The 25256-nt window shown below is 41.8% G+C and overlaps 1 protein-coding gene across 1 annotated transcript in view; it reads right to left on the bottom strand.

The window, feature by feature from the left end:
- Positions 1–25256, bottom strand: part of shroom4 (shroom family member 4) — a 63573-nt gene that overhangs the window by 31924 nt on the left and 6393 nt on the right. Inside the window, exon 2 of the mRNA XM_047567924.1 lies at positions 6230–6381. Coding sequence (XP_047423880.1) covers positions 6230–6381 — 152 coding nt within the window. The remainder of the gene's footprint in view (positions 1–6229; positions 6382–25256) is intronic.

Here is a 25256-nt window from a genome sequence, read left to right on the forward strand (position 1 = left end):
GCTCTTTTGTTTCAGGGTAAAACAAAAAAGATGTGAAAAATATGTGTAAATGAGTTCTTCATATATTTATATTTAATCATTTAAATACAAAAAACAGAAGGTTTTATTTTTTTTAGTTTAGTTTGCAAATTGAAACTTAATCAGGGAACCAATGCTTTTTCAGTTTTCATCAGTCCATAAGAAGGGTTAGGGTTAGGGTTAGGGGTAGATCAGGAAAACGTAATGCCTTTGCAATTCCTAGATTAGATTGCGTCAACTTGGTTGCTGGTACGACGACAATCATCTATCAGTGACTACTTTTACAACCCATGCTACTACTTGAATGCAGAGAATTCTGAGTAAACTATTTCCCATGTTTTGTCCACAGGCTTCTTTTGTAGGCAATACAGTGTCCAACAAGTGCACAGTGTAATGAGGTTAGGTTTAGGGTTGTGCTGTGTAAGACGTTTTAAGAGCAGACGTTTTGCCAGAGATCTTTGCCAGAGCACAACAGGGTCTTAACGACAAGGGTTCCAGAACAATTTTCCAACACAACAAATGTCTGGGTGAGGAAGTTGGTTGGGTTGCCAGACAATTTTTACACTTTGCGGCAAAGAAAGAAGAAGTGGAACATTAAAATGGCACCGTACCATTAAGTATCCCAAGAGGCCTACACCGAGTTTTAGACTACAACACCACATTAAAACTGACTTTAGGTTATTTGTTGTTGTTCATTGAAGATTCTCTGCATTCCTTGGGATAGTGGATGTCTTAATTAGCAGGAAAAACAAGACACTAGTTAGCAGCAGTGCGGGCTCGGTTTACCATCAGTTGGCTTGTTAAAATGCCTGTAAAGCATCACTCCTGAAATAAAAACTAAAATGGGCCAAAACACACTGCTGTGCTGCCACTGCACTAAATAGTTGGGTAGACCAGTAAATGCTTGGACCAAATTTAGCCAGCAAGTGCTTCTTTCAGCAGTGCAAGGCTGAATTAAATATATTTTATTTGAAGAATGGACAATGAATGTAAGGACAGCTGAAACAATGGCTGACGAAGGGAAGCAACGAAAGAATTACGATGAAAGAGTCAACCAACGTGACAATCAAATCCTTTCTATTAATGTAATGGAAACCTGTCAGATACAATACACCCTTTAATACATCAAATACAAGCCTCCATGCCAAGGCGTCCCAAGCTGAGTTTAGTAGAAAAGTCGCACAAAAGCACCCTTTTCTAACCACCTCTCCTCGCCAACTCCACATTTCCTTCCTCTGCATTTACATCATATAATTAATCCACTATGTACATTTTCCTTTTCCTGCTCCATCAGCTGAAAAGGCCATTTATTCAGAAGCACTGCTACGGTAAAATACTGCGCAGGGAACCCCAGTGGGTCGTTTCCTGATGAAGTCAAATCTATTGAGCAAATTAAAAGCCGTGCAGCTACCCTGCACCTTAGTTTAGGTCATGTGAGTCGTAATTGAGCTTAGAAAAACAGAAGGGACGTGCAGGCTCACCTTTACTGAAATACATGAATACACAAAGGGGAGTTGCTTATGTTTGGCAGAAATCTCTAAAAACTGTTTGGAAAAATGCCATAATGGAAGACCAAGCAGTTCTGGTAAAGAAAGACTGTACTGCAGAAAATGATGTGAGATTAAGCTATATATATTTTTAGCGAAAAAACTGGCAGTTGGCCATTTAGGTTTATTTAATTAGCCAGATGAAGTACTGGCTAACTTCTACCATTGTGCACACTTTAGAATATACAAATAATGATAGTTCATCCATATCCATTGGGCATGCACATAACTCACATGTTCCATATTTTTACAACTGCTTCATCAAATGCAAGATACAAATACCCACAAAATCCACAAAATAAAATCCCACAAACATACTCTGCTTACTACTTTAATAAAATTAAACCTAAATCTTTTTGTTAATACAACATACCTCACAAGGAATTATGAGAAATACTATATGGGTTATGTTACCCACATTGGTGGGTGTTGTGGTAAACAAGAACAGGAAGGGAACACGAAGTGTGTCTGTCGTTACATCTGAGATGATGTTTGGTTTGTAAAAGCTCATACCAGGCTAGGTTAATTCTTTGTGTACAAGGAAACCAAGTAAACAACAGTGAAACAAAGAAAAAAAAAAAATAGTCTTGCCAAATGTGCCCGCTGACCCTTCCCAATGACGCCTGCTTGTTGCTGAATAACAACCAACTTTCTGGTTGGCTCTAGGTTAGGCCAAAAAAATCACACACACACACACACACACACACATACAGACACACACACTCCTAATAAAGACCTAATAAGAAGCATGGACATCTATCCATTCACATGCCATCTCCGTACCAACAGTCCCCTTGTGTTATTAAAAGAGGTGGTAACAAGATTTGGCTTTTGTCTAAGGGCCCGTTTCCACTGTTAAAACTATACAAGAAGTGCCAAGTGTGCAAATGTGAACATTTCATCATCCCTCTGCTGTGTCGTCTGGCAGCAAACTCCTACGAGACCTTCCAGAGGGTTCCTTGTTCCTACAGTAATGACTAATGCCAGTGTGGTGAACAGAGCTGTGACGTGATTGGCAGAGAGTCGAGGTCAAAGAGCGTCAGAGAACCCGCCTAATACGGAGCCTGATTGGTTATTAATGTCAGTGACGTGTCAGTCAAAGGGTGTTTAATTCGTGTCCAAAATCCCAACCATGGGTGGATTACAAACACGGAAACACAGACTAATGGTGGTTAAAACAGTGAGTGTAATTTTTACAAGGACTTCTCACAGGTGTTGCTCAAATACAAGGTTATTTACAGTAGGGGTGTCCAGTCTGATATCAGCAAACAAGTATGGGATCATATCGGCCTGCGTCTAATATCTCTGATATGAGCACTCAGATACAAGCAGCCCGTTCCAGGCTGCGCTCCAGCACTTCCATCCAGGAGCACCTGGATCCAGCATGCAGGGTTAGATGTGATCAACAACCAGCACAGCTAGTGTGCTAAGGTGCTAACAAAGTAGCAAGGAGTATGATGATATTTTTTGTTTAAGTCCGAAAAAGACTTTACAGCTGGGAGCATTTTTTGTTTTTATTGGATTTATTGAGGTTATTTTTCAGGGTCTTCTAATTTATTTATTTATTTTGTTCAACTGTAGAATATTCTTATGTTTAAAGTTAAAAATGACGTAACCCATTGGTTAATAGTAACTGGGTCAGTTTTTTTTCATACCTACTGTTGCTGACGATTGTTCTCTGTCTGAGTAATATCACTTTTCTAAAATTCCACACTACAAACTAAGTAATAGAAGTATTCATGTTTCGTACTGATATCGTATTGGATCTGTATCGGCCAGTACTCAAGGCTGCAATATCAGTATCGTATCAGAAAGGGAAAAGTTGCAGTAGGACATCCCTAATATCAAGAAAAAATCTCTCCTTGTCTCATTATAACCAGTTAGCAACATGCACAGTTGAATATGAACACGATATATCCAAAAACTGCTGTTCCTCAAATGGCCACTTGAGGCTCGGCCTCCGTGTTTTAATGTACAACTTGCAGAACTGTTTGCTGTGGTATCAGACGGAAGTACATGTAAAAATCCTACATTTGAATGGAAACTGGCAACTCTGTAACTAACAGTTTTGGTCTCTACAGCCAATTTGTGCGTTCATGACAACTATATAGGCACAAATAACTGTAACTCAGGTGTGTTACGGTTTAAAGTTAGGAAGAGTCAGGGCTTAACACTGAGCATCAAAACTGCTTTTCAGGAAACCTATGGCGTCATGAAGACTTCGTCCACTTCTTCCATGCACATTTACAACTAGTGGCTCAAACACGTCAGAAAATGACAGCCAGCTTGTCTCATTCATTTTATTTAAAACTTACAGATAAGTGCACTAATTAGGAAATGATTTAATAAGCGACTGAGATGTTTTTTAAAGGGAAAATGCTCCCAAGAATATATTGGTTCCAGCTTCTTAAATGTGAATATTTACAACATTTTTTGGCAAATTGAAATCTGATGTTTTAAATTGCTGGTAGGAAAAAACAAACTACTTGATCAACTCAATGTTAATCTGACGACTAGCAGAATAATCAAAAAAGGAATCTGTACTTGCTGACTTTGCAAAACTAACGTGTTTATGAATGAAATAAACAGCACTTCCAGGATCGATTTGCCATTGTTAACTATCAACCATGGGAGAACTACTGTAGGATGTGTTGCATAGAACGATCACACGGCTCACACACTCGAGCCTTGGGAAAGCCCCTTAAAGTCAGACGAGCACTTCATACCAGACACTGACACACACAGACAGGATTTAACTGGGTGAGATTCTCATAATGAGTAACATTCCTAGGTTTCTGTCGGAGCACTGGTCCCTCTGAGTCTGTGTGACTATTAATTTACAGTATCCATGGCTGTGTAAATGCTGTTTTGTGCGTACCTAACAGCATTAGACAGGGATCTGCCTGCTGCAGAAACAGGAGCAGAAAGAGCTGGACGGCTGATCTGATTCCAAGGCCTCAACGAGACGTGTCACTGCCAAGCAGCTGTCACAAGCTGTCCGAGAGGACAAAGTAATAGTTGTAAAAGCCATAAAATCTTCCACACTAGTTTAAGGTCCTAATGAAGTGGGGAATTATGGAAAGTATCAGTGTGACAAGAAAGTTGATCAGATCTATGGAAAAAGCAAAGATGTTTTGTTTTATTTTGTTTTAAATCTCCCTGAAAGGAAAGACGTGATTTAAAACAGTCTTTGTGAACATGTGCTGCACTTCAGCTTTCATCCACTAAGTGGCAACAGCACAAGGTACAAAGAGGTCAGCTGTTCATTTAAACTTCAAAGACCTCTGCACATGAAAAAGTGCTCAGCTTAAAACTTCATCCAGAAATATCTAAACTCCGTGTCCTTTTTCATGTCATTTTTTAGTTTTAAGGATGCCATTTTTAATGTATTTGCCAGTAAATTGAGCAATTAGAGGTGATTTTATTTTATTTATATTTTTAGTTCTTAAAAAAAAGGTATGAATAACAACCATATATGACACTCTGAAACTGAAAATGTTTATGAAATAAGAATTTAAATGTGAATATGTGGTTAACTCTGTTCTCTGTAAATATGTTTAGTTCACAGAGTGGAAACGTTTCGGTCTATAGTTCCACTTCCAGAGCCACAATAAAAACCGGTTATAATCTGCACCTTCTCCTCTTGTACCAAAATCCCTTTTATATACATTTATATACATTTTCTCTACACATGCAGCAACTCTCAGTTCGTTGCACTGACTGTACCGCCTCTAACTTTCATAGCTTTGTTTCACCCACACAGTTGTCAACTGCAGCAGCAACATGTCGTTGATTTAAGCAAAACACTACTACCTGTACAACACGGCAATGCACAGGTAAAAACAGAATTTAGCAACGGCCGGTGGAGACCAAAAACAGAGCAAAAGGAGACTGGATGTTGGTCGTACACTGATCAGATGAACAGAAACACAAACCCAAATGAACGCTATATGTCAGCATAGATGCATAAACAGAAACGTGTTTGTGAGTTTAGAAACTTGACAGGGCAGTGTGCTTGATTGTCCAGACTTTTCATTTTAAAACCGTACTAGCTAGCTTTGCTAATGTTAGTTAGTTCCAACTGGAGTTGTGTGCTGGTGGCCTGCCCTCTGGAAATAACTGGAAAACTGGATTTAAACAGTAGCTGTAACTATTTTCTGTTGGTTATGAGACTATGCTGGGGCAAATTAGACTAGAGCTGCCAATCTTGGAACTTTTCCTGAATATTTCTCAGGTTTCCTTTGAGTTGAGCTCAAAGGAAACCGGAGTCACCGCATTTCTTAAATCTCTCAAATTGTTACATTTTCCAAATGATCCTAAGAGCCAGTATTCCTTCCAACAACGCTAAAGGTCAAAATTGACATCCTGTACCTTTGTATGTTCTGAGAACATTGCTTTCATGTGTGTCTGGATAGCGGACTTCCAAGACAACAGGAAAAGCACAGTCACCTCCACCTTGTCTCCTGCCTCACCTGCTTCCCTTCCCACAGCCGCGAGCCAAAGTCAAGACAACATAAGCAGCGGCAAGAAGAAGAACAAAACGGCCGGGGACAACAACACATCCATTCCTGGAAGGCGAACGCTACACTGTTCACTTTGGAGTCGTGATTCTATTTGTAGAAAGAAACCATTGTGAATATATTTTATGTAATGGGCATGTTTACCTCCTGACTGTGAGCTTCAGCAGCCTGTACGAGCCTTTGATGAGGATGAGGGCTTCCTGTCTGCTGCCGTAGAGGGCGGAGCCGTTTATGTTAATGAGCTCGTCGCCAACCTTCAGCTTCTTGCAGTGGGCCGCCTTCCCTCCATCCTCGATCTGCAGACAAAGAAATGAATTGGTTGAGATAAAAGAGAAAAGTTGGAAGGCAAACAGAAGGGCATTCAAGATTAAAACTCATCCTCTGTAATGTCTGCGCTGCCAAGCCGATTTTAAAACCTAGTTTTTGAGGGATTTTTTGCTAAACTGTCTGGCGTCCCCATGGAAACGCCACCCAAATAGCATCTCCAAAACAGCCCGGACCAAACATCCCACAGAAACTCATCGCATTCCTCTGTAATAGACCGTGTGTGTTTGGCACAGTGGTGAGCGTGGGTCACACAGTGGTGAAGTCCGCGCTGTTAAAGCATTGCTGGGATGTTTCAGCGTGTTTTCTAGGCTGCTAAGAAGTGAAAAATTGACGAGTGTGCGGTGAAGTCAGCCATAAATCACACATGAAAAGAAGAAAGGATGAAAGGAGTGAAGAAGGAGAGGAACACACACGGACAAGGGTAACTGACCACCAGCAGGAAAAGACGCAAGCCAACTAGGACAAAGAATGAGACCAGGATATGATTAGTTATTTAACTGAAAAAGATGTTTTCAAGAGCTGCAACAAGTCGCATTCATGAGCCGTTTAGTGGAACCAAACAGGAAACATGAAGTGCTATGACACCACAGACAGACAATGAGCTTATCCTTAACAGCCTGTAAATGTACAAACATAACAGGGTGTGCTGTGTGTGTCTGTTGACTGCATGTATTATAGCTACTGTGTATTTTCTTTGTTAACATATTTAGTGCAAAGCAGTATATTTTAAACAGCCAAGAATTAAGAATTTAGGATTCAGGAAAAGTCTGACTGTTTTTATATTTTGTTAGCACCAATACTCAAACTAAATGGACAATGTTTCTTTGGTGAATCACTACCACCGGTGGAATTGTAGATAGATTTTTTTTGTACACACGGTCATGGTCCCCCGGAAACAATTCCTACTACGTACTGGTCATGTGGTACTTTGGTTTAAGACAAAATGCCTAAAAACCCAATGGCATTTCATTTTGTGTGAACTGAACTGACAACCATTAGCTCTAAAGCTATATTCATGCTAATTGCTCTCTGTTTAATTGTAAAACATTACCCTCCCTTCATTACTTACTCAAATCATTTTGACATGTATTTTTCTGTACATGGCAGAGATCAAACAAAAGTATCCACACACTTCCCAACGTCACAAAGATCTAAGACAACTGTTGGCGCTTATTTGTGTGTGCTGGCCAAAATGTATTACTAATGCATTACTCAAGAAGGTCCATATCTATGCAGGCAGTGATAAGTAATCTAAAAATGAATAATTTTAGAACAGAGTTTGGTGGGACTATAATGGGTATGTTTATGAATGACTAATACAAGCAAGAAAACGCCAGATGAAATAGGATTTTTCCACAAGTGTTTCCCTATTTTACACTCCACAAATAGTGAAATCCTATTATTTCCTCTGGCTTTGGCAGGTAGGAATAGGGAGTTATTAGTAGCGCCTTTCAGGCATTAAAGTCATTAAAACCGGGGGAATTCCACTATTAACCCAACGTAAATGCTGTTTAAAGATGCTTTGGGGCCACACCAAATTCCTGACTACACAGTGTGAAAATGGGTGTGCAGACATGCCCAGCCCTCCATCATTCATTCATTCATTCATTCATTCAGCTGCTCCTACCGCGGCAGAAATCAAAGGAATGCATGTGATGGAAACACAGGTCTGATTTTACGGTTTTAGGGTTTTACAGACGAGCAGCGGGGAACTCCACAGACTGAGCCAACACAAACATAAATCTAGATCTTTCATATATTAACTCAGGATCTCTTGGGCCTAATGCTGCCCTGATATTCTGACTTCAAAGCTTGACATTTTAAAACCAGCTTCAGCCATGGAAAACCATTGCGAGGTCAGCTCCATTTGAAGTGGTTAGCTTTATCACAAGTTTGGGTTTTCTCAAAGTGGGAGCATAATCGTGGTTAAACCTCAGGTGCATCTGTTGTGCAAAAATACATGTGACGATGAAGAAAGTCATCGTCTAAAAATCTCCTTTTGGAGCAGACAGATTAAACCGCACAGGCTACGGCATTAGCACATGTAACCATACATTGCAGCGACTGGTCCACTTGGTAGTAACGTGTTTCTGCTTTAGTGTTTCCAGCTGCTTCTCAGTCTCCACAATTTTCAAATTGATTGTTTTGGATCAATAAAGAACCGGTAAGGTTAACTGAGGAGGTGTGGCGATACAGACGTCTGTTTGGCGAAATTTCATCCCACTTCGGATGACAGTTTCAGTCGCCAGTGAAGCAGGAAGTAGAAACAAAAATTAACCCGACTGGCAAAAAAGACACAGCGCCGTCTAGTGTTTGGGTGGTGTTGTTACAGAGCGAGCAAGACTGACAAGCGCACAAATACAAATGGGTCGCACTGGCGTAGGTTACTTGTGTAGTTTACGTCATCTAGACCCCGCTAGCTCTCTTTGAGGGTTTCCGGCAGGTCAACTGTGTGTATTACTGCCCTCTGCAGGATACAAATGTTAACAACACCAAGCGTCTCTCAAGTGACTTGATCTCTGCTTAATTAGTTTCTGTACTTCGACAGATTGGATGGAGAGGGTTTTCTTAGTACGCACTGTGACTTGTCAACGTATTCCAGTAAAGCAACTGAATATAGTGTACATGACACTCTTTCTTTGTGTATTCATGCCATTTGCACGCACACAGTCCACAGTACAAGACAACACACACGCACACAGAAAGGCAGCAGGGTTGAGCTGAATGCATCTGACACAGTGTTTATGTTCACTTGTTTCTAATGAGCTTTTCATTATGAAAATAAACCAGAGACATAAATGGCTTTAGGAATGAGGGGGAAAGTTTAATGTTTACAATGAAAATTACTGTCTACACACACACAGAGTTTCCATAACACAACATGCATGGTTTAGAAACTCAAATACACAGGAACAATATGACCTCTTATTGTCCGTCGATGCAATAAAGTGAAATAAACTGTGCACACATGTATGAGCACAAGCAGAGTTCGGTGCACGGCCTGGCAAAGACGACCAGCGTATCGCTGCCCTCCAAAAGTCATCCGTCATTTTCCCATGGATAACAGAGGAGTTGAAACAAGGGCCACTGGACTTGGAGGGTTTGTTGAAGATGAAGTCAGATGTTCTTCGGGGGGGTTTACTAGGAACATCTGTGATTGCTGCCCACCTGAAAGTCGCATGACTACTCTAACTACAAGAGTCTCACCTGCATGCTTTCAAGAAGAAGTCCAATCGTTTCAGCTTGGTTTTTAAATACAGCTGGAGGAGAATAAAGCTCTTAAAATGAGCGAATGGGCCTTGAGTTAGCAAGAACACCATGGTAGACACCAACCACCCAGCAAAGCTTTTAGCTAAGTTTAAGAGGAAAGATGAGGAACAGTGGGAAGAAAAGAGCTTTACAGTAAAACACACAAGCCTAGAAAGAATAAGGGATGTCAATGACAAAACAGGGATGCAAAAAGAAAGAGAATAAAAGGCATAAAGGACGGAAGATGAAGGGCAGAAAGATGCTGGAGGAAAAGCAGTAATAGGAGGCAACAGAGGAACAGAGGCTCTAGGTTGTAATTTACCACACACACACACACACACACACCTGTGGGTTTATATACTCAAACCCAGCAAGCAGGTATGTGGGGCATAATTAGAGAGTGGTAATGGGAGAGTTAATTACAGACGGAGCAGGCAGATGTAGGCTTTTCTGTGGATGTGTGTGGCTAATGAAGTCATTAAGTGAAGCTCATTTCTTGTCAGGGGAGGGGTTAGAAGCTGTTGCTGCTTGACGTCATACCTTTAAAGACTTTCCAACGAGGGACAGCCGAAGTTTGATTCCAGCTAAATTAGCCGTAGCCGGAAGACTTTATGCTTCCTGGTTCGTGCTAAAACACAGGCTGGTCCGACTAAGAAGCTTAAGCATTTAAACACGGTTTTGGTCACTCTGGCTGGATCTTGTTTGAACGGGCACATTTAGGTTAGGGGTGGTGTTTATTGATGCGTTTTGATTTTGTTTAGGGAGACTGGGTTGTTTTGAGATTTCATTTTTAGTAAGAACCTGGTCTACATGTTGAGCTTTGTTTTACTCCTCGGTTTATTCAACAGCCCTTGTCCAGTCTCAGTGCTGCGCTTTCTATCGTCTTAATTGTTTCACAATAAACATTTACTAAAAAGCCAATTCCACCTGGTTTTAATGTTGCTTCCCTCACACCGACAGAGCTGGGTCGTAACAAAAGTGATGCGTTGCAACAATGAATGTTCTTGACCTGAATACACATGCTGAAAGCAGACATGAAAGTGTTACATGCAGTAGTACTTTTGTTGTATTTCAGGACTGACTTGCATATGTCACAGTAGCATGGGCTCCATCCTTAGTGAAGTATTTCCACCCACTTGAGTAACCACTGCTACTGTAGTTCTCTACAATGACTCAGGGGCTCCTCGGATGTTTAGTGTTGACATCAGCTGTGTTTCCATTACACTTTCTCGCAAAATAAAAACAATATTTATGAAATTTCGATTCTTTGCGTTTCCACTGAAAGGCGTTTTGTGAACGAGTCTTGCCTCACGATATATACTAATTCATGCGGTCATGTGACCCCCCTGCATCATCTCTGGTGACGCCAGGGTGTTGCAGAAAAAGCGTTTCCATTGCACGACAACACATTTGAAAAAAAAAAACACCTCATGAGAGCGTAAAAGCGTTTCAGTGATATCAGAGGTTTTTCAAAATTTCCACTACCAGTTTTTTTGGCGATACTTAGGTTTTGCGTATTTCAAGAGGTAATGGAAACGAAGCAACTGACACATTATCAGTGCCTGGCCGACATGATACTGCAGTGAGGTTGATAAACTGACTAGTCAACTGGTCTGTACGACCCCTACACTAAACTCTCATGAACAGAACAGAACATTATCTGTCCCACCCCGGGTCCATGTGATTTTTTCCAACACTAGATAAAGATATTTTTCTTTGTGTTTAATAAGTCACTTGTCAGCTGCTCTGTTTCAGTCAGCCAGGACTGTGCCATGCTGCTGTGGGATGTCCAGACAGGGTGAGGTCACTGGAAGCGACGAGGAGAAGAATGCCCTCTCTGTTTGCTGAAACGCACACACACACACTCACACACTCACACATACACACACTCAGGTCCGACACACCCTTTTTATATTTAGCTCTGAGGGGTGACTTTACTGCTTTGGGCGTGAGCTGCACATCGTTTAGCCCTGGGAAAAAAGAAAGGAAAAAAAACAGGGGAATCCCCCGTGCTGGTCACAGGTTGTCATCACTCAGCCATCACCTGACGCACAAACATGGCACTGAACAACAGCTCCTTTATAGAAATCCTCAGCGTGAAGATCATGAACGGCGAGGGAACAAACCCATCCTGCAGCGCTGCGTGTGTGTGTGTGCGTTTGTGCGGCTCTGACGGAGAAGATTAACACAACGTGCATCTGCACTTCAATATTAAACAGCAGGAGCTACCAGCGCTGCTTTACAGCGCACATCTGTGTGTGGCCACTTCAGCCCGTTAACAGCTGATTTGCGGGGACAGACAGTGAATACCTATCGTGTAAGTCATTCAAATTAAGCGGGAGCAGTCGTTTTCAACTCACTTAAGCATTAGGTCAAGACAAATAGTTGTTATAGTTCAATAAAAGTGGATGTAATGCCCTCTTATGAGATGGAAACACAATTGTGTGCCTGCCGCTACAAGCCAGGGTTTTAAACAGGCATGCTTGAAACCTCACATTACTGAAAGGTCAGGATGGAGAAAATGAGTAGTTCTAGTTGGTAACGCAGCTCTGAGAAAAGTCTCCGTATATACACAACCACCGCAAAGCACACGATGCTGCCGTTTGGAAAAAGTTGTGTCATTTCCCCGACTGCGGAGATACACAACATAATCTCTTCTTAAATTTGTTTACTTTAAGACATCCAAAGAATATGAGACGGCTGATGCAGGACAGATGTTTAGAGTCGAGGGTCGGGATCGGGGTGTCATAAGTTCGGATGAAATGGGCTTAAAAGAGGATTTCGCTGATAACGGAGCTGCGTGCACGGAGGACGCGCGAGGAACGACGTGCATTTTCAATCTGATCTCATGCGTTTACAGCGTGTTTAAAAAGTGCTCTGTCATTTAAATGGCACAAACACACAAACAATCCAAACTCATGAGGTCATCTAAACGTCCCGGAGCTTATAGGTCACATTTAAGGTGTTGGAGCTGGTGATAACTGATCAGATGTGCATTCGTTTAGGAATTCTGCAGCTGGCATAATTAAAAAAAAATAAATAAAAATAAAAAACATTACTCAAGTATGTCCAATCTAAAGAACGCAGACTTGGAGTTTGTTTATAAAATGCTTTGTTGATGGTGAAATGTTCCTTTTGTGCCTCGTTCCGTGTTGTTTATGCCTCACTGAATACTTTTTAAGGATGCACGGCGCTGTGTACGAGTCTGAAACTCACTCATTTTAATGTGTAGTGGTTGTTCACATGAAACGCAGTGAGAGATGTCCACTTGTGATTGGATCAAGGAGGACGCATGTTTGGCCCAGGTGAGAACTATGTTCTCCAAAGATCACCTCAAGGCAACTGAGTCTTGGGCCGTGTTCACACGTACCAACGCAATCTTTTCTTCTCCAGTTTTCCTTGGCATCGTTTGTAGAACTCCTTCGTAAAGGTCGATCCACTGTAAAACCGCATCCAGCTGCAGAAAGGCTGTAGTACATGTTCTAGTCCTACGTGTGGTGCTGTTTCTGCTACTGAACTAACGAAACAAGAAGAAGAGGCGGAGCATCAACCCTGTGTGCCATATATAAACATACAGGCTGGAATCCTTTTCAGCTCATTATAGCGGTGGAGTAACAGTATTACCCTGCCACCCAACAATATCAATATCTGATGCAGCACCATCACAAGCCTGTGGTCCACCAATGATGTTCTTATGAGACATCGGGGCTGTAAGGGTGACGGGCATCCACACAATGAAAAAAAGAAACTGCACAGACTCTTCCGTCATGACGGTCGGCAGAAATGTGCGAGACTTACGCGGTTTCCCTCAAAAATGTGTGTTAACGTGTGATATCCGTGTAAACGTGGCCTTGGATGTGGAGGAAGCAAACCTGTGACCTCATGATCCGAAAGCTGTTTCTACTGACCACAGCTTCCCAGTGTACATGTTTGCTTGCATACTGAGTGTGGAAGTGGGATTGGAACAAGAGCGGTCTCTGGAGAGGCATTTATGAAGTATTCTGCAGCTGACACAATAAATAAACATTCTTGGAGGAGAAATAATTCCTATCAGGAAAGCAGCATGTCACACTAGGATTTTGCTTAGAAAATTCTTTGTTGATGGTTAAATGTTCTTTCTGTGCCTCATTGCTTCTTGTTTATGCCTAACTAAATACTTTTTAAGGATGCACGGCACTGTGCAGCTCATAAACTGACTCACTGCTGCCTCTTTTTTTTTTTTTTATCATAGCGGTTGTACATATGAAACAGCACAAAGACTGGTCTGTGATGAATAAAAACATCCACACTTTAAGGTCTCACAAGGAGATATAATGAGCGCCTCTGGTTCCATAAGCAAAACGTTCCATTCGTTTTGTCCACAGAGACTGTTAGATGACTCACAGTTGGAGCATTTACACTGGGCTCAGACCGACCCAAAATCCCTCAGTTGTATTAAAAGAACAAAAGATGAAAGTATTTTTAATCTAAAACTATTGTTATCTGTTCTTTGACAAAGACTCAAAGTTAGAGGCCTTCAACATGTAATTAAAATTCCAACAACTGATGGTGCAACTGCATTAGACCAGTAGTATTGTTGGAGTATTGACCACTTCATATTGTATTTTTCCCCACTTCTTTGCACCTTGAAAGTAGGTGAAGTGCTAAAAATACCGAATGGTGCTCACCAGCATCCGTCTCCTGACGACCAGCTTGGTGTATCAGGCCTTCAGTAGAGTTGTCAACCTCCGGCGTCCCACAGAAACCCCCAACAGCGAGGCACCCGTAGGACAAAGACCACAGGAGGAGGGAGGACATGAAGCTCCGAGGACCGCCCGCTGCACACCAGCTCCCAGCTCCAACTATTGTCTGCACCGCCTCTGTTCACCTCCCAAACGTAAAGCCTCCGTCTCCACTGGACGAATTTGGAAAGAGCGGATTGCGACATGGAAATAATACTGTGGGAGCTGGAAGCTGCAGTGCCAGTTCTTTTTGCGGCTCCAAAGGTAGAGCCCAGTATTTCCCACATTTCCTGTTTTGCTAACATTTGAGTTCACCTTAGTTTCCTGTTGGTACGTAAAACTGCTTTGAGCCACAAGTCTGAGTCACTCCGGCCCTGTTCTCCAGCAGGATTAACATGCGTCTTGGGTGACCCAATCACAGGGGGAAAACAATGAGGCACGCATTCTACTTCGATTTTTGGCAACTATGATTAGCCAACCACCATAAAAAACAGAAGAGGAGGAAGATGTTTTGACACTACTTAGACGTGCTTTTGGTTGATGGCAAACCTAAAACTAATAAGTACCAAAGATCGGGCTTGGCTGATTTGACCATTCTAAAAGTGTCTGGACTGTCACAAGGCTAAGCCTGGTCATGCTTAACTCTGGCTCTGTTTTTTGGGCATTTCCTGTTTTACTCTCAAAGTTATTTAACTCTGTCATTACAGATGAATTCACTTCCTGTCTTTTTGTGGTTACCGCCCCTGTCAGCCCCAAACCCATTCTTCTCCTGATTCTTTCTCACCTGTGGCTCATTGCTCCTCTCATATTTAACCTCTGTGTTCCTTCCTACTATTAGGCGGTTTAGACTTGTGAGTTAAGTTGATGCAAAAGCTACAGCAACAACACAGACCCTGTGCAGACCCTGGTGCTGTAACTGACTCAGAAATGCAACTACGTGCCGCGGAGACGGAGACAGCAAAAGCTGTGATTGGTCCACTTGGTAGTAACGAGTTTCTGCTTTCGTATTTCCGGTCACTGCTCCATTTCCCCAATTTTCAAGTTGATTCTTTTGGATCGATAAAGACTTGGTAAAGGTAACTGAGGAGGTTTGGAGATACAGACACTTACATGACTGGTCTTCGGCAGGATTTCGCCAAAGGTTTCAGTTGCCGTAGTTGAAAGTGAACAAGAAGTGGAAACAAAAATTAACCTAATTGGAAAAAAAGACTCACAAAAGGTTCACAGTGGTTATTGCTAAGTTATGGCATCTATGTCCCGCAGTACTCTAGAAACCTAGCTTTATATCAGTTCACATACTGGCCTGTTCCTAATAAGCTCAGTGTGTCCGATTTACTCCTTGTGGTTTATGGACTTCCGTCTTTGCCATTATTTTCCAGTCCACCACCTGTGTCTTGGGTCATACTCTGCATACTCTGCCCTTTACTTCATACGGAGGCACCGATACCATCGGTTCACCGTTATTTTTCTTTCATGTGAAACATAAAGTTTCAAGTATTTTCTTTTTGAAGGAAAGGAAAACAAAGGAAAGAACTTATTTAGTAGGTGTATTAATCCACACGAGTCATTTTGTTCTCCTTACATGTTAACCCACCAGGACTTGTCCGTGTAATTGGACTGGGATTTTAACCTTTTATAATTATATTTTGGAATTTTGAACTGCTGGCTAAGGAATGGGACACTCCTCCTCTAGATCACCAATAAAACGTCTCACTGAAGACTGATCAGTTCCAGCAAAAAGATTTTGAAAAGCATTTCATTAGAGAATGTTTTCTTTTACCCTGGGACCATTACTCAAGTCCAAATCCCCAGGTTGGACGCCACATGTTTAAAGCAAGGCAAAGCATTTCTTTTGCTCGTATGGTTTTTAAGGCTGCGTTCCTGAACTCTTCCATATATGACACGCACGTTTCCCTCGCTCTCGCACAACTGCACACCCTCCATCAACCTCTGCCCTCCAGTCTGAGCCCTGTGAGGTTCTCCTCCCTTCCTCACACCCACGCGAGCACAAGGCCTTCTTTATCAGGGCGGGAGGAGGGGAGCCGCAGAGATGGAAAAAGGAAAAAAAGCTCCCACGCTCGCACCAGCAGCTAGATGTGTGTTTGCATGTGTATACCGCTGTCTGGCTCGATTGATCCCCGGTGTTGCAATTGGGTAGTGTTGTCCTTAAACGGCCTTTCCATGGAAACAATGAAGCAAGACAATGATGCCCCAGACAGATAAGCCGTTTCTGGGTGTAGCATCAGTGCTGTGGCCCCGCAGGACAGCAGAGACCCTGGATCATGCACACAGTTGGATTAATCTCAATACCAGACTGTTAGAGAAGAAAAAAAAATGGACAAATAACTTTTGCTTTAGTGATCTTTAGTGAATCCAAATCCCAACACCCACTATTCAGTTCAGCTTGGAAACCACAGAAATATCCTGAAAGGTACTGACAAGGCCAAACACTAGCGTGTCAGTAAATGCTCCCTTGCTTGTGAACAGTCATATTTTGCTCTCTCTAAGGTGAACAGTGTGCGTAAAGTATTTTTGCTCTCATGCCTGTCTCAGTTTTATGATTGAGACGTTCCTTTCAGCTCCACACCAGCAGCCGATCCCACTCGGTCTTTGTTGTCTTTATCACCCACCGAGGCTTTCTGTTGTCACAGTGTTTTCCTTTGTCACTCATGATTTCACAGAGTCAAATCAATGTTCTATTTTCAGCTGTAGTCGTGTTTACGTGAACTAGGATCCTGAATCCATTCAGTTCCCATTTACAAGTCTCCATTTAGGTGTTTCCCTTTCAAAATTGTTTTGCTATGTTCTGAAAGACATTTTGCCAAATTATCTCATAATAACCATGGAAACACTTGATCTGATTCTCTTTGGTTAGAATAAACCCATCCTCTCTGAGCATGTTTGCCCCACGCGGGGTAAACTTCAGGTGATGAACAAACAGTTGTTCAGACAGATGATCAAAGCTGGAATGGATGTCGGCAGCAGTGCTGGAAAGAGGAAGCATCTCGGGCGTCTTCTTCTACTGAATGAATTCAGTGTTGTAAATGAAGCTGGAAACTATTTCTTCTTCTGCTGCTGCTGTTCTATTTCTGGTAGTTCCAATGGCAGAACCACTTTGATTTGGGCCATGTAAACACATAACGAGCTGCACTTCACAAAATAAAAGGGATATTTCTTAAATTTCGATTACTCTCTGTACGTGTTTCCATTAAAAGGTGTTTCGAGAATGAGCTGTAACTCTCGTAAAGTCTTGTCTCACGATATCCCACAATTCTCTTTTCTCATTTTCGTCATGCCAGTCTTCATTTTGAGGAAAATGGACAAATGAAGTGGTCGCATGACCCCCTGAATCATCTCCAGTGACACCAGAACAGTCAGTCTGAAACTGTCAGAGAAGCGGCCATGAACAAGAAAGTGCAAACACGCTACTAAGAGAGGACCAATCACATCACCATTCCATTTCTGGGTAGGGTGCACGTAGCTATCATGTCCAATGGACGCACAAGTCTAAACGGCCACAGTGTGAAAGTTGAATACCTAAATGACCAGTCTTTGTCACTTTATCTTAGTAGCTGTTTTTAGCTGTTTTCAGAGACTTTCTGTACAGCCAGGAGACATGCCCCATTCATTAAAACCACTTGAAACATTCCTCCACTGATATAGAACTCTATACATCTCAACAGACTCATGGCTACTTCAGTTTGTTTTTTTTTGTCTGGGATATTTTCAGTAATTATTCTAAATGTTGCTGGGGCCACTTTCTGGTGGGTCCCCTCACTTGTATATTTTTATTAGCTGTACTCCCAGGATGAGACTAAATATTTTAAATCCAAATTAAAAAAGTCTCCTTGGTCCATTGAGTGTGAGGACGTGCCAAAAAAACGTGGCGACAGAAGAAAAAAAAAAAAAAACACACAGTCTCCAATTTAGGCGCCGTATGAATTCAAGAGACGACAATGTTTGAAATATATGTAAAATAAACAGCATCAAAAGAAAAAACTCATCACTCACATGTTTTATGGTTAACTCCCACAACTACACGCTTTAACCTCTGAGTGTATTATGATGAAGGGAAATAAATGGAAATGTATTTCTCAAAATTTTACACAACTATAAACCGTTTTCATCTCTTAACATCTGCTTTTGGTCGGCAGCTGGTGTATAGCTGTTATTTCTCTCACCAAGAAAACGAAGAGGTAGTTTAACTAAGCATGACGAGATGGAAAAAACTCAAAACTCAAAGACAACAGGCATCACTCTGCCGCCCACGGTGTTGACTGACAGGTGATCCTTGAGAAACCCAGTGCAGAAACCTCGACAGCTTTACACCAAAGACCTTCTTACCACCTTAAGCTCCAGTAATGCCATTAAAATCCCACTTGATCTGCGAAAACAAGCCCTCATTACAGTCTTAGAGTGATCGGCCACATCAAAGCTCAAATACTCACAAATCCTTTGGCAGAGAAGCAACGGCGGTGTCGTGCTAACCCCCCGACCCTGAAGAAACACCGACCTGTCGAACCTTAACCCTCAGCTGTCATCTGGATCTATACATCATAGAAAACACACTCCAACTCCCATAATCCCCCAATACAACACAACACACACTCCCTTAAATCTGCCGAAAGCCTCAAATTGGCTTTTTAATGACACACATGAAGGAACAACACACACTTTGTGACTTTGTGACACTTGCACAATGGTTTGGTGTACAGTGTGTGCATACACAAAACACACAAATAGTCCATTTGTGGGGATGGATTTGTGCATTTGAGGTCAATAGGAGAACAAATGAGAAACTCTAACAGTGACATGTGGAATCACAGAATGTAACTAAAGATGGACGACAGAACAGCTCCTCTAAAGTGAAGCCTGAGCAAGTAGAGCTCCCCCTGCTGTCTGGCTGCAGAATAGGTCATAAGCTCCACCCCCTCTGTATTAGTGGAGACTTGGATCAAGCTAAAACACTAAAATACAAATTTATGGATAGTTTCTCTCTTATCAGGTACAGTAGATGACAGTACATGACAGTCCAACATTTCAAGTAAGTTTAGTATTTAAGTGATGAAGTTGTGGTTAATTAGAGTTAAGTGAAGCGAAGGATTAACAGATTACTCATGAAACAATTGATACATTAACAATTTGAAAAGTAAGTTCCTGTAGTGTAACTCAAATATTTCAAATCAATAGTACAACTTAATTAGCCCGTACGTAGAAAGAAACCCCATTCTTCAGTATGTTCGTTCTGTGTTAGACTGAATGTACACTCGCTTGTCAAAACATTAGGTACACCGGTGGAAATGAATGTGTCCCAGGGTAAAGGTTTTGCACACGCCCCTAGCTGTGTGTTTCTGCTGGAGTATGGAAGCCATTAGATCCGGTGACCAGAGCGGACAATAGCAGAGGTGAAAGGGGTCAGCGGCCTGGTGGGACCAGAGCCCCCGACTGGATTGATCCATCAATGTCATAAAAGAAAAAAAAAAAAAGACTCTGGTGTGTGAGTGTCTTTATCTCTCTCACACACACAGTTAAATATGGGTGAAACATTAACTTCTTAAAGTGCAGTAAATGACCTTCCCCTCTCAACTCTTTTTCCTGAGGCAGTTTCATGACTGGATGCATTTAGAGTTTATTTGGAAGATCACAACAGAGTGTGTGCTGTGGATATTTTTAACTTCTTTTCTCTGGGCCCTCTACTCAACTATTTTAACTGTAATGCATCACACTGGAAAAAGATGACAGTTTAAAAAATGTGTCATAAGATGGAAATAACCAGTAGTAGGCAATGACTGCCTGTAATGGATTAAAAATAATGGCTGTGGGCAGATTTGAACCATCAGATCTATGAGTGCACAAGTATCTTTCCTATAAATACAGAGATGTAACAACAACTGTAAAGCACCTGGTGAAAAGGTAGGACAGAGTCTTGTTAAGACCATTTCTGTCCTCGTTTGTTAGGTTTTAAGAGAGCACCAATCAGAATTTAGCATCTTTAATCACAATCTGATCATAAGAGTTGGTACTGTGAAAGTCAAATTCTTCAGAAATAATTAACAAATTGCATCCTTAAAAAAAAAATTTGGTTCTGTTGTTTGGTTCAAATGCAGACATGATCCACCTGATCCAAACTTTAACTTTCCTTCTTATTAATTTGGGAACTTGTAGTAGTGAGTGATCTAGAAGGAAACACCATGATGTGATCAACATCTTATAAATCCACACAGAAAAGCAGGAGGGCTTCAATCTGGCAGCAGCCGTGTCCAGAAATCGGAAACCTTTACCTCCCCCTTTTCATCTCCACCTCCTCTATCTTTTGATCTATTATCCCTCCATCCATCCAACCATTATCTATTCATCAGGCTACCGCTAAAGGGACTAAAGGCAACCCCCGCCTCTCCGCTCCTATTTAAATCAACTCACCCTATCCACTGTCTTTTTGCCATATTTGAAGGCATCCCGCCTGTCTTTTCTTTTTGTTCATCTTTTCATCCGCCATCTTCCGCCCCTTTCCTTACACTCTGTCCATCTGTCAGCTTTAGTTCACCTGTTTCACTCTCCCGTCCATCCCTATCCCTTTATCCAACGCCGTTTTCACCCTTACATTCAGCACATCTGCTTAGGTTTGGCCAGTTGAGTTAGCTTAAATTAGAAGCTTCAATTGAGATAAACAGATTTATTCTAAACTGGGACATCTTTCTCAAGTAAAAAGAAACTTTCAGCATATCTGAACATGGTTTTATTTAAAATTAGCTTGAGGATTTGCACTTATCCGGGTGAGATTTGTTTGTCTTCTCATTGAAATCTATAATAGCATTTATTAGCAAATGTCCCACGATGGTCTGAATGACATTTCAGGAATTTCTTTTTAATTTTGAAAAGCATTTAAGTCACATTCCTGGTCAGAGAGACACTGAACACTGATTATCAGCAACTTTAATTGACTTTCGCAAAACCCAAATCCAACTAAAACCCAGGAGATGAATAAACTATCTGGGCAATCTCCTCATAAATCCTAACGGAGAAGAACGCAACACACCCACTGTCGCCCTTGAAGTTCCACTCGTCCCACTTCCAGCGAGGCCAGAACGTGAAGTTCTCGTGAACGTTCCCTGCGGAACCCACGTTCCTGATAAAGACCGGGGGGAGAGACGGGGGGGATGAAAGGACGAAGTCCCGAGAACAGATGGGAGGGAAGAGGACGAGAGAAGATCCAGCACACAAAGAGAGTCTTGTCTCATCCTTCGACCTCAAGCTGGAGTGGCCTTGCCAGAGAGTGGCCACGAGAGAGCACCACATTGCATGGTGGAATGCGTCACTGTGCTCGTGTGTGGTTTAGGGCAAGGATACGTTGCAATAAACTGTAAACATATAAACACGGACGCAGAGAAACGCACACAAATTACGCCTGTAACAGCCCTTCTCGCGCCAACAATAACAGCTCGGGAACGAATTCTCACGTCTAAGCAACATAGCTGCAGTGCGGTGGATGGAAAACGATGTAAAGAGGAACTGAACATGGGATTAAAGGAACCGGATAATAAAGAGGATTGATCTAAACTCAACAACTGCTGATTCATTTTTGTCAATTACCAGTTTTTCTTTTAACAAAAACCATCTAAGGGAGATACGTCTTCTCAGGTATATTCAAAACACAAAGCTGGAACAAGGGCAACTGCCCTGGTAGATATTCTTGAAGACATTACATCCAAGTAACTGGGTCGGGTCTAACAGACTGGTGGACTGGGTGTTTAAATAGGAACAACTGTAGCCCCAGTGCTTGGGTCTGTTTTTAAAAGATGTTGAAAGCTCTATAAAACAAGGAAGTGGACCTTGAGTTACCAAGATCACAGAGGAAAATCAACATGTGCTTGGTTAAAATCCAACTGAGATGATGCAACTTTGTTTGCTGGGCTCTTATCATGTGCCCATGTACAACCGTGTTGTTTGTGGTTCTGAGACTGTGATAGACAGCGATCCGTCGTTCTGAGACGACTGCTTTTACGTCATCAACAGAATCCAAAAGAATGTTTAGTTCTGATCCCAAGTGGTGACAAGAAACACATTTTTACAATTTCTACTGTTGTGTAACATTTTACCACCACTTTATGGCAAAACCAAACAGCCCTTTATATAGTGGATTAGGCATAAGCAAACATTCTTCTCCTTAGGGTTAAAGTTGTATATCTACAGTGTTTAATGTATCACTATGTATTAGATACACCATAAACCGGGGATGTGGTGTGAATATATGTTTGTATTTTTCTGATTGTCTTTATTTAGTAGCATTGTACAGTGAATATTGTGTGGGGTGTGGACTATACATTAGACAAAACAATAAATATAAAGCTCCCCTGGGTTTTGGGAGCTTTTATGAATGCACACTCACTCTATTCAACTAAAATGATGTTGATCCCAGAATGAATCTATATAAAGAGGGGGATGATTCATGTTTACTTGGTAGGACCAGGTGTGGATCAGCCGGGACACATGTTAATAGGATGTGTGAACACGGCGTATGAGAGTGGACCTGATGAGTGCTGCACATCATTTCATAACTGAACTCTTGTTAACATGCACAAATGTGATACTGTCACAAGACGATCAGCAAACTTTGAGTCTTGGAGGTAAAATGAGAGACATGCAGGAGTTAATAAAATAATCCATCCAATATAACTGCAGCTACAATAAATTGGAGAAAAAAATGATTGCAGATGTGTGGAACTGCTGAAGATGTTATCGGGTGAACACGGAGTTCATGGCCTTACAGACCTTTACAAAGCTTCATGCTACTACTTTCGTTTTTGGGGATTTTTTTATGTTTTTTTTCCTTCAAGGCCAAACCAAAGCTGTTAAACACACAAATACATCTCAGATGGCAGATTTACTAACTTGGGCTGAAAATGACTTGTGTCTAAATCACAAGACTCCAGCAGAACACAAAACCTAGTGGGACTACTAAAAACCACTCTCCACCGCATCAAGATGCAACTCAAGTGTAATCCTAGTGAACAAAAACACGGCTGAGGTAGGTGTGTGTGTGTGTGTGTGTGTGTGTGTGTTGCCCCCCAGAGAGAAAGGGTAAAGGGTTTCAGAAAACTCAGAACGCCTGACAACAACCATAACAACTGCGGCGGCATCGGGTCAGGACTTTTTCACCCCTAACGTGCCCAAACACACACTGTGAATATAATTTAAATACATCCTCTTCTTTTTCCTCTCAGACTGCAATAACAACGCTCCTGCGCGCTTGCCAGCTAATTTATTGATGTAATTATGCAAACAATGGTTGTTGGCTTTTAGTGGCGAGAACATTTTTCGGTGAGGCGTGTGGGTTGGTTTCTTTACAAAGATAGAAGACGTGTGTGTTTGTGTGCCTCCAGACATAGCCCGAAAGAAACAGCTAAAGGCTCCACAGATCACAGATAGATGCATTCCAACCCCACCCAGACACACACCCACCGACAACTGCCCGCAACCTAAATGCTACATGTTCCTACAGCCGCCTTTTTATCTCAAAAACATTCATGTGATAAGTGCGTTCATTCGTTCAATATGGCTTTCAGCGCTGTGATTCAGGCTGCGTATCTTGATTGTTTCCCCAGACTCAGACTGAATGTGTCCTTTCAACCCACAGGTCAAACAAACCTCTGAGCAAACCTGAAATAAAATCACGTCAAGTCTTGCGTGGCGTCATAACTGAACATCTCAAATTGGGTGTAGAATGAAGAAAACGTATAAAACTAGTCTCAACTTGTTCTTTCGTGTGGCTAAATTCTTATAATTAGTGAAATCCATGACATTAAGCAGAGACCAGAGGGAAAAACCTGTGCTCGGTTAAAATCCTGACCATCTGCTGCTCGATCGTACCATGTGCCCGCATACAACGGTGAGGTTTGTGAGTCAGGAGCAACAGTAGATAGCGATCCACTGTTTTGAGACACAGCTTTTTCAACAGCGCTCCAAATGACGTGTTTATTTTCAGAAGGAGCACAAGGCCGAGATCTGATCACAGGCGGCCGCCGGAAATTTTTTGTAGCTCCTTAATCTCAATCAAGAATTCAACAAACTGAAATAGCCGTCAGAAAACATCCTAATCTCCAGGGTCAGGGCTACATGTCCACAAATGTTGGTATATCTCTGTAGATTAGATGTTGTTATTGTAATTAAATATTTTGAGTTCGGTCTGTAGGTTGGACAAAAGAGAAATTTTAACATGCCACTATGAGTTCTATCTATTAACCAAGATCATGTTATTTAAAAAATCATCCTTGTATTTTGTACTTTAGAAAGATTCTTTTTTTCTTAATTTCATTAATAAATCGTTGCATATTTGTTGCTTATAACAGATTGCTCTGCTACTTCTTTTTTTTCCTCATTTACCGTGTTCTGGTAGTATTTAACAGAAGCACTGGCGTTAGGGTTAGGGCTTGTGAGCTTCACGGACGACTTAATATGATAACAAGATGATCAGATTTGAAATAAGTTTTCCGTCGTCTTATAGAATTAGTTGAAACCCTTCGTTCTTTCTGTCTCTCCCATCAATATGCTCTATTGTGGACTGTGTTCCTGTTCGACATATGTTTCCAGTTAGGTGGGACAGTTATCAAAGCAGGGCAGTGGACGTAGAAACACACACACACAAAGAGACACACACATGCGGGAGGGACAACAGCATCTCTATCTGATGGCATCCTCATCTACCCCCTGCCGAGCAGACTGCTACTGGAGGCTACCTTCACAGGAATGCAGGAGGGAGGGAAACACACACAAACCGGCCCACGACAGTTGGCTGCATACCTCCGACCAAATGTCAAAACATTCCTTTGTACAATCCCTGGATCTCTGGTTCTGTCAACAGCGGGATGAGAGCGAAA

Source organism: Mugil cephalus, chromosome 1 (assembly GCF_022458985.1).
Source record: "Mugil cephalus isolate CIBA_MC_2020 chromosome 1, CIBA_Mcephalus_1.1, whole genome shotgun sequence".
NCBI classification, from domain to species: Eukaryota; Metazoa; Chordata; class Actinopteri; order Mugiliformes; family Mugilidae; genus Mugil; species Mugil cephalus.